The following is a 10,964-nucleotide window of genomic DNA, read 5'->3' as shown; positions in this document are numbered from 1 at the left end:
CAATGGGACTAGACCAATTCGGACTATGTATGGTCATGTTATAGATGATATTCGTTTTTTGTCTTCTTCTATTTCTTGTAGTTTATTTCTTGTAGTTTTTTACATGTTAAGCGTAAGGGTAATAGACTTGCTCATGCCCTTACTCGACAAGCAGCTTGATTTTCCGTAATAAAGTGTCTTTACCTTTTTCTCAAAAAAAAAAAAAAAAAAAAAATCACCACACTTTCTATTTTATTAAAAATTAGAATAAAAATAAAGAGCAATTGGCCTAGTACGTGAATTCTTTGAAGTAGGAAAGTCTGAAGCTGTAACGCGTGGTGCTGATGCTCCTGTGCGCTGGTCTCGACCTCCAGAGGGTTTTTACAAGGTAAATTTCGATGCTGCTCTATTTGAGAATCTGGGATGTGCCGGTATTGGAGTGGCAGTACGGGATTCGGTTGGTGAGATAATTGCTGCGTTATCACAACGGATCCCTCTTCCTCTGTCAGTGGAGATGGCTGAAGCCATGGCAGTGCGTAGGGCTGTTCTTTTTGTGCAAGAGCTGTGTCTTTCTAAGGTGGTCGTGGAAGGTGATTGTCTGCGGGTGGTTGCGGCGTTGAATTCTCCGGTTTGTTGCAATACTTTGTATGGGAATGTCATTGAGGAGTCGCGTTGTCAGGCCAGTCAGTTTCAAGCTTGCAAGTTTATCCACGTGCGCCGAGGAGGGAATCAGTTAGCTCACGCCCTCGCCAGAAGAGCAGTTTCATCTGCAGAGTTTAATGTTTGGGTAGAAGAACTACCCCCTGATTTGGAGTGTGTACTCCAAAACGATGTTTCTTAATTTTCTAATTTATATGCTCTTATCTTTTTCTCAAAAAAAAAAAAAAAAAAAAAGTAATGTGGGACAATCACCCATTCCTTTTTAGAGAATATTTTGTACAATTAAAACTAGTTCCCCATACCTTAATAGTATCATACGCCGCAAAATGAGTATTACATATGGTCAATTAAAACTTCCTACTAATTTTTTCAAAGTGAAATTACGGCATACCCATGCCATCTCACATGGTATTAGCTAGTAATAAGAAATTAAGAATTACAGTACAGATTGAAAGTGTAAGTGAAAACTTTGTTTTATATGAAGGAATGATAACCTTTATTCATAACTAAATACACACTTAAGTCTTTTCTCAAAAAAAAAAAAAAATACACACTTAAGTCTCCATAATTAATCCCATTGAAAAAGTCTACGGAAATCAAGTATATCTAATGACACGTATAGTTTAATTGCCTTCTCAACATATTAAATGCAAAATAATAACACCTATACATACGATACTCAATCAGATTGAAGCACCATTGTCGCCAATAAGGATTAATATAGAGAATACAAGATACACCAATAAAAAAAATTACGTATGATACCCAAAAACTTGTGGAGAAGACTAAAGGATCTACTTCACACCATTTCCCTTTACTTGTAGTTAAAGATTTTCTTGGTGATGGCGGTGAACTATCAACCCTGGTGCAACTTTTCTCTAGTGGTGGACCGCAAAGAAATGCATTTCCTTCGTAGCTGCTATTTTGAAATGTTCCAAACTGTCCTTTCATATCTGGAACTTTTCCTGATAAGTTGTTACAAGCCACATTGAAAACTTCTAAAAAGTTTAGATCAATTAATATTGAAGGAATTTCTCCACTTAAATTATTGTGAGAAAGGTCCAAGCTCTCTAAATGGGTTAAATTTGAGAATGTTGTTGGTATGAAACCTGTCAATTGATTGTAAGACAAGTTTAGTGCAAGAATTGGAGATAGTTGTCCTAACTCTAGAGGTATTTCACCTGTTAACTTGTTGAATGACAAATCCAATCCAGACATGATATCAAGTATGCCACCCTTGTAGAAGTAAGACCTATATTTCGTCACAAACTCAATTCCAAAATCAGCAGCAGCATTTTGTTCTACCTCGTAAATTTCAAAATACTTATTTAAAATACCTTGATATGGGATAGTTATATGTTTGAACTCCAGAAAAGTGGAATTTGGTTGGGGAAGACCATCAAAAGCCTCAATTGCATTTAACTTCTCAAAGGTTATGTTGCGAAAGCAGTGCGGTATTGTTCCAGAAAGATAGTTCTTTGAAAGATCCATAATCTCTAAATTCTTTAACCAGCATAGCTGCTTTGGAATCGCACCACTAAAATTGTTGCCACTCAACAACAGTATTCTCAAATTTGAAAGCTTGCCAACTTCATAAGGGATTCTCCCAGAAAATAGGTTATCTCTAATGTCCAATGTCACAAGATGAAATGAAACACTAAAAGTAACTTTTGGTATTGGTCCTGTGAGTCTGTTCCCTTGCAAAAATAGATGCTGAATGATGGATAAATCGGCACAAGATGGTGACAATCCTGAAAGCCAGTTATGAGAAAGGTCTACTAAAATATATGCATGCATTTCACATGGAATTTGACCTTCAAAAAAATTATTACTGATGTCAAGAGACCAAAGGAACTGCATATTTCCTAGCCATTTGGGAATTAAACCTGAGAAACCATTGTTGCTAATATCAAGGATCCCTAAGTAACTACCAGCTGGTGATACCTTATCTGGAAGGGTACCTTTGAAATGATTGTTGTTCAATTCCAAAACACGTAAGCTATTGTTAAAAAACTGGAACCTCTTTGAGAAAATTTCACCATGAAATTCATTATTAGATAACTTTAAAACTACCAGGGAGGTGCAATTGGCAACCAATTTCGTTGGTACCTCTCCCGAAAAATTATTATTGGACAAATCCAATTTCTCCAAATTACTCATGTCACCAATTGAGGACGGGAGATTACCTTCAAAATGATTTTGAGATATATTTAGATATTGTAAGTTTAAAATCTTCCCAATATTTTCTTGGAGCTGCCCATCAAAATTATTGTAAGAAAAATCCAACCAAGAAAGATTCTTGTAGTGATCTGTTGGCAGATTAAATGGACCCCCAAAATAATTGTCCCGAAGATTTAGTATTATTTTCAATCAACCAATTGGGGAAGCTTCCCTTCAACCTATTGTGAGAGATATCCACCAATTCCAATTCTCGTTGGTAAAAGAGAAATTTAGGAACATTGGAGGAGAAGTTATTCAGATTACAATTTGGCAGTAGTAGCACCTTTAACTGAAATGAAGGTTCCCAACTAGGATTTTCAGTTTCTATCACAAGTTTGTTGCTTTCACTCACCAATTTGTTATCCTCTTCGACCCTATAGTTTTCTCCTTTAAATCGAACCACCTCAAGCTTAGAGTGATTAGCAAGTGAGCTGAATGAGAATAAACCCTCAAAACGATTATAACTAAGATCAATGTACTCTAGGGATGTCAAGTTGGCTATCACAAATGAAGGAACATTTCCACTGAATTGGTTCTTAGATATATCTAAAAACCTAAGAGATGTCAATCTGCGTAGGCATGGAGGGAGGATCCCTTCAAAGTTATTATCAGAAAGATCTAACTCTTCAAGTTTCTTCAACATACCTAAATCTGTCCCCCAAAAAAAAAAAAAAAAATACCATTAATAGTGTCCATCCTAGTTATGTGCCAACGTAATAACAAGAAAATTTAATTAATTAATGGTAATAGCATCTGAAAAAGACTATATGTTTTGACCCCCTAGATTATTAAGTAGTAGATTAAACTATTAAAGCCAGTTAACCAAATTGTGTATGCAGGATTATCACATGTTAGCCACCATGAGCAAACATATTGCCAATGTGAAGCAATAATTAGTAAAGAAAAGAATAAATAAGTATAGTGACGAAGTCGAAACCAATGGAGAAGCCTAAAATGAAAAACCACTACGAGAATGGATTTATGTCTTTAGCTCTTGATCAACCCAATGGTTGCAACAACACTGTAGATGATAATGGTCTAAGCTCTCTAGACTCGTAAGTTATTAATTTTTAAATTTAGGTTCTCTCTTTTATAGCACATGGCTTTAGCTCTCTAAAACCTTTGTTGTAATTGTGCTATAAGTGCCTCATATTTTTACATGTAATTAAGGCATGAAAGACAAGGAAACACTGAGTCAAAATATTTTCCACAATTCTTGATCAACGTTAATTAAACGCTGTCAAGGAAATGTCGAGAATCTTCTTTCGATCAGTTGAGTTGTGATCGAAGGCTGTGAATTGTTAAAGACACTTGTTTGATAGATCAAGCATTGATCGAAGATCTATCAAATTCTTCAATTTTTTGTTCATTGAACTGCATCTTGGACTTGTAATTTTGAACTCTTGATGACATATTACAAATTCAAAAAAGATTACATTTTTATGGATATTTTCAATCTAAAACCTAACAAAAATATTTCAATGTCTGGAAAAAGTGAATAGTCATCCATTGTGCTAAAAAGTTGCAATCAATGTGAATAATTCTATATCAACCATTCTTCTTCACTTGTTTTTACGCTCCTAATCAATTTTAGATAAATATAGGAAACAACACTAACAAAGTATAAATATGCTAGATTTCATAGTAGATTCTTACCTTTAGTATGCAATTGCAAAGTCCCATTGAGTTTATTTTGAGATAATGATATAGCCTTGAGAGATGGTAGTGCCCCAATATATGAAGAAAGAATTCCAGTAAACCCATTACCACTTATATCTAAAATCTCCAAACTACTGAAATTTGTCATATCTGTCAAGAGTGAATATTTAATTAAAATGACATACTTGTTGATACTAAAAGACATTCCTTCTCACAAGCAAATTATTTTAGGCTTTTGAAATGGATGATAGAATTTTTTACCCTTGAATGGTAGGCTTCCATTAAGTTGATTCTCTCGTACAATGAGTACCTCCAAATTATTTAGACTAATCAGCTCTACAGCAAAGGTGAAGAGAATTACAATAGTCATATTGAAGGTTGACCCTGAAAGTATAGAGGGAAAGATCTAGAACTACAAAACACATTTTATATGGAGAAAATTTTTCATTTTAAAACGCATATTGAATATTGAAGACATACTAATACTATTGGTATAATTAGCATATACCAAAAGCATTTTTGTATTGCATTGAAGACTTGAAGTATTCACTAAAAGCATTCTTTGCCTTTTATTTATTTATTAACATGAAGAAAATAAATGTTCATGAGGCAAATAAGGATGATAAGATTTTTTTTTGTAAGTTTTGTCATGTTATTTTTTGTAAAGAAAATTTTAAACTGAAAACTTTTGAGATATTTTAAAAATATATGTACGCACCTTTGCTAGAAAGAGGCCCTTGCATTTCATTGTGACTCAAGTCAACAGATTTAAGATCTGGGAGTGCACCACCCAAGAATCTTAAAATGTCCTTCTCAAAGACATTCCAACTTAAATCTATGTGCATTAGCTTGCTCAATTTAGACATATAATTCCATTCTGAAGAAAGTATACAACCAATTGTTAAATCCAAGAACAAAATAGGAAAAGAGTGCCATATCATGCTATTCATCAGCACTGCAATTCTAATATGAGAAAATAGTTCTTCTAGAGACATGCAATTTTTGTTTTAAATAAATGAGAGAGACAGCGTTTAGTAGCCATGAAGCTATCATAAGTTGCAATGGTACTCTTTATTACCTTGGGTTGTTATGGAGCCATTAAGTAGGTTAGAACTTAAATCCAACTTCTCCAAGTTTTCCAAAGCTGATAATTCTGTAAAAAAGAGAATTTTAGGAAAACTAAATTGATTAGAATTTATTACAGATTCTGTAAAGTAATATGAAAAACAGACATGCCTTGAGCAGGAAAGGATCCTTCCAGTCCCTGCCAATTCCAACTAAGATTCAGATTCTTAAGGGATTTGATTGCACTCAATGATTTGATAAAGCTCTTGTTGAAGCCGTTGTCAGCAAGATTTAATGTCTCCAAGTTCCCCAATCTTGACAAGCTTTTTGAACTTGTACTAAATGTAGAGTCCATATTTTTGTAGTTGGCAACCGTAATCAAATGTAATTCATTTATAGTGTTTTTGGTGAGTCTTGAGTGTGTTAAAGGTGTATTTTATAGTCCAAGACAAAGACACAAGTTCATATCAAGAAAGAATTAAGTTCAAAGCAAGAAAACAAGTTTTTATCAATTTGACACCTGGCTCGACACTTGGCTCGATCGATCGAGATTTTCAATTACAAGTTCGACACTGGCTCAACTGATCGAGATTGCAATATTAACAAAAATCTAAAACGTGAAAAAGACCATAACTTGGTCGTTTCAAGCTGATTCATGATTCGTTTATTGTGCTATTTAAAGGCCATCATAAGTTATCCCTAGTGAGGTTTTTCAAAGAGAGAAATCACCATATGTGCGGCTAGGGTTTATATAACCAATTTTCTCTCAATCTCANAGTAAACAAGTTTTTATCAATTTGACACCTGGCTCGACACTTGGCTCGATCGATCGAGATTTTCAATTACAAGTTTGACACCTGGCTCAACTGATCGAGATTGCAATATTAACAAAAATCTAAAACGTGAAAAAGACCATAACTTGGTCGTTTCAAGCCGATTCATGATTCGTTTATTGTGCTATTTAAAGGCCATCATAAGTTATCCCTAGGAGGTTTTTCAAAGAGAGAAATCACCATATGTGCGGCTAGGGTTTGTATAACCAATTTTCTCTCAATCTCACTATACTTGAGACTTTCAAAGTAGATCTAAGCCTCTATTTATTCAACCTGTGAGAGTTCAAGAGCACATAAAGAAACATCAACACAGTGTTGCTGTTGCCATAGTGCAGATCTATATGAAGTCATAGAGAAATCAATTAACCACAGTTACTGATCTAAAACCTTTGAGTGGAGATCTCAAAGTTACAAACAAAAGAGTTCGTAAATTCGGAGTTACATGTGGTCATGCCAAAAGTACAACATGAGGTAGTAGTAGATTTATGGTTAAGTCTATTGTATAAACTTCGATTCTATTTAATGGATATATCGACTTGGGGATTGTTTAGGTTAAATCTTCTCTAGGTTTTTTACTTTGAAACCACAATTTCAAAAGTTTTCTTGGGTCATCATTCTTGGTGTTCATGTGATTTGTACTTGTTTAATATTTAATTGATTCAAATCTAATGCATTATTAATTTAATTAACTATTTGGCTAAGATTTTGATAAAATCTAGGACAACTAGGGTCTAAAACCCTAATACTGTATATATATATACACTCACACACTTGAAATTCATAAGAAAAATATACAGACAATTCAACTTCTGGAACCACACCACTGCGTACTCTTAGTGTGATGTCACTTTACAAGTACAAAATTTTTGTGGGATTAGGGGAGGGCAAAGACTGGGGTTTAAGTTTCCAAGACTTCACACACACATATACACACTTAGATTAGGCTAAAATTGAAATTCTATCTTGTATAAAAAATTAAATTAAAAAAAAACTTTTGAAACCACTTCATAATCGTATGTATAAAGGGGCATATTTATATACAAAATTCTCGAGGTGGGTATAAATTTTCAATTAATACTATCGCCACCAAGAAATGTTAGGAATTTAAGTTAATTCTTAGAACCTATGAAGCAATGTGTAAGGTTTAAAATATAATAAACCCTAATATGAAGGGTCAAATAAATGATCCAAAAAATGGGTCCAAAATGGGCCTGTTGGCCCAAGCCTCTGTTCTATAGACTAAGCTTCTTAAAAAATACAATTTATAACCATAATACTTCCAAGTCGAGTCAAGTCACAAACCGGGTCAAATACAAATTATGCTCCACATGGCCAAGCAAGACATTCGGACTTAGGGTTTAAAGGCCACATAAAGAGTGTAAAGAAATGAACATAAGCAAGGACCAACTATTTGGCAAAGGGCGATGAATTGAGAGGGCACAATGCTACCTGTTGTTGTTGTTGTTGTTGTTTATTATTGTTATTTGACAGTTACAAGGAGTTCTAGGGGGATTTAAATTTTGAACCATGAGTGTTTTGAAAATGATAGTTGAGGTATAAGACACTTGACAACTTTTTTGCATTGTTTATTTCTAATAAAGCTACCTATATTAGGATAATATTACCTGATACCAAGTATAGTGCTACCTAAGTACGAATTATAAGGCGAATATGTAATTGAAAAAAAAAAAGTTGCTCTTGAAATTGTATCAGAGGCGAGTGTAACAAATGGTATAATCTGTCAGGTGAATATGTCACAAATGAAATTGTTTATCTGGCAACTTGACAAGTAATGATAGGGGCACCCCATGGAATTTTGGAGCTTAAGACGAGGTTTAAATTGAGGCATTTTATATATTTAAATTCGATTAATATTATTATTTTTACTTAAAATCTATTCTTCTAATTTGTTCAGATGAAAATTTTTAATTTTTTTTAATGACTTTCTTGTTCATATGTGAGTTGTTTATCTAAATTTTTAAATATGATTTTTTGGGAATTGTTTTTAGTCATTTTTGAGATTTTCACCCTTTTTTATTATTATATTGTGCTCATTACATTACTAGTAACAAATTATCTAGAGAATCCTTTAGTGGACATCAGTCCACCTACACTTTTCTAATTCCCCCCCCCCCCCCCCCCAAAACAGTTTTTTGTCTTTGATAAACAATTAAAATTGTGCTACATTCATGATCACAACAATTTCACAAAAAATCCTTGGTGGTAATCTGTTATTAGTTTTAATTTGGGCTCACTGTTGACATTACTTTTTTATCTATCAATAACAGACTGCCACATAAGATTTGTTATGAAAATGTTCTTAATGTAACATTATTTTAAAAAAAATTCTTTTGAGTAATGCTATGGACACACCGACTTCACAATATTTCTAAATTAGCATAGGAAAAAAAAATTAATTAGAGATTATAGTGAGCCAATGTGTGAATTGGCATGCTAATTTAGACATATTGTGAAATTATTGTAACATTTTGTTGTGTCCATTGTATTACTATTTTATAATCTAGTGGCTAATATTTGGGGCCTCATTAATACTTTTATAAGTATAAAAATATCTCTATTGGTTCAAATTTGGGAGTCTTGTTCCCCTTGGGGGCCTTAGGCGACTGCCTAATTGGCCTAGCTAGTGGTAGCTAGGGATGACCTTGGTAATGCATATCGGGTCCACTTATTCATCCGTGTGTTGCTTCTCAAATAATAATAATAATAATAATAATAATAATGTGGCACTTCTCAATGTACCTTCAAAATTAATGTGTGTGTATTTCTAATACCACCGAAGGTTGTCAGTGGGGGTGGTATGAGCTCGAACTTCTCACCATAAGCGCTTGTGTTTGAGTTTCACATCACTTGGTGGGATGGGTAGGCCTAAGTCCAAGTTTAAAACACCATTGTGTTTGGTACACGTGTGGAGACACTCACACGACGCTGTAGAAGATACCACTCACACTCTTTCAACATTTTTTTCCTGCTAAATATATATGGGTGTTTTAAACCATCAAACACATATGTACCCTCAGTATATGTATAACAACCATGGCCATTAATGTCATGGAATATAAGAATATTTTTTTTTTCATAACAGTGCTTCTATTTCTTTTCATATTCATTTGATTATTATCTCAACCAAAATAAAAATAAAGAAAGAAAGAAGAATGGTAAAGATTAGTTTGACTTAAATAAAAATAAAAATAAATAGAAAGAAAGAAAGAAAGAAAGAAAGAAGAATGGTCTATTTTGGCAGGATTAAATTTGGAAAAATTATAATTTGAGTAAATTGAAATCTCGCAATCCATTCAAATTAGAGATAATCCATTTGACTCAAATCTATTATGCATTACCCTTTATCCTTAACAAGACATGAATAGCTCAAATATTATTTTTATTTTTATTTTTAATTCTGGATTTGAGGGAAAAGTGAAGAGGTTCTATAAAGGCATCATTTTAACATGTCATAATGATAGGAAAAAAAATACTTTCACACTCGTTGTAATCTACTATTCACACTCATATTCACAATTGTTACGAAAATATCCACATTCTAACACATAAAAGTTGATGAAAAAATGTGTTAGAATCAAAACACTAAAAATAATGTTGGTTCTTCTTCTAGTGTTTTTTTTTTTTTTTTGGGAGAGGGGAGGGGGATTTTGAATGTAGAAACAAATCTCACATACCTTCATTTCCTGGCCAACCACCAATCCCATTATGAGATAGATCAAGAATTCTTAGCTCCTTAAAAGTCAGCAACAGAGACATGTTTAGGAACCAATTTTCTGGATAATAATTAGATTCATTATCAGAATAGACATGAGTTCCTTGGTTTATATTGGAGAGGTAGAGCTCAATCACGTGGCCTGTGGTTGCGTTACATATGACCCGCTCCCAACCACAACACTCACTCTTCACCTCATTAACCCATGATGGAAGAAGAGGTTTGATATAATTAGTATTGAATTTCAAAAAGGCCTTCAATTCTAGCAGACTCATCCTCTCTTCCTCAATACAACCTTTGCTCTCATGAATGTGAGCAACAAGTACTAAAACCCATAGCAAAGACCTCACTAAAGGCCACTCCATTGAGAAATATTGTGAAGCACCAACTTTCGTTTCTAGCTAGATCTTCTTATATAGAAAAGTTTAGAGAAATTAGAAAACCCTTATTTCTAAGGGCTATTGAACTTATACTTTGGTCCTCTTATTTCTAAGGGTTACTGTTTGAAACAAAACAGCTAAACATCCCAAGAAAAAGAGAAGGAATCTCATTGGTCAAGCAAGACCCAGGCAATCCTTCTGAATTGACTTTGCAAAAGTAGGGAAGCCTAAGCCCAACATCAAAAGTTCACATTGCTTTGATTCGAAATAAAATCTCGAATGTCGGCAACGAAGTTTAATTTGTCAACAGCTTCCTAATTCATGACAGCGTTCATATAGCTCTTAGAATCGCTCTCAATTTGGGTTTTTTTCATTCGAACTAGATATTTGACGAAAGTTGTGAACAACGTATAGAAGGTCATTTCAGTTTGATAA

General features: G+C 33.7%; 1 protein-coding gene and 1 pseudogene across 1 annotated transcript; both read right to left on the bottom strand.

Moving 5' to 3' along the window:
* Window positions 1–1,245: 1,245 nt before the first annotated feature.
* On the bottom strand, window positions 1,246–6,342 carry LOC111997803 (receptor-like protein 13; annotated as a pseudogene).
* A 334-nt stretch (window positions 6,343–6,676) lies between these two features.
* Window positions 6,677–10,514, bottom strand: LOC136067944 (receptor like protein 21-like). Its single transcript, XM_065774427.1, has 2 exons — window positions 10,112–10,514; window positions 6,677–6,753 (listed from the first exon to the last, which is right to left on the bottom strand). The coding sequence occupies exons 1-2, from the start codon at window positions 10,512–10,514 to the stop codon at window positions 6,677–6,679; spliced, it is 480 nt and encodes a 159-aa protein (XP_065630499.1).
* Between the last annotated feature and the right edge of the window lie 450 nt (window positions 10,515–10,964).

This window comes from Quercus suber, unplaced genomic scaffold, assembly GCF_002906115.3.
Source record: "Quercus suber isolate HL8 unplaced genomic scaffold, Cork oak 2.0 scaffold_92, whole genome shotgun sequence".
Taxonomy (NCBI): Eukaryota; Viridiplantae; Streptophyta; class Magnoliopsida; order Fagales; family Fagaceae; genus Quercus; species Quercus suber.
Note: the sequence above shows the minus strand (reverse complement) of the source record. Positions and strands in the feature narration are given on the sequence as shown.

Coding starts and splice junctions, on each gene's coding strand:
- LOC136067944 (XM_065774427.1), bottom strand. CDS start 10,514: ATGGAGTGGCCTTTAGTGAGGTCTTTGCTATGGGTTTTAGTACTTGTT. Junction 6,754..10,111: donor TGGTTGGCCAGGAAATGAAG/GTATGTGAGATT, acceptor GACTTCATATAG/ATCTGCACTATGGCAACAGC.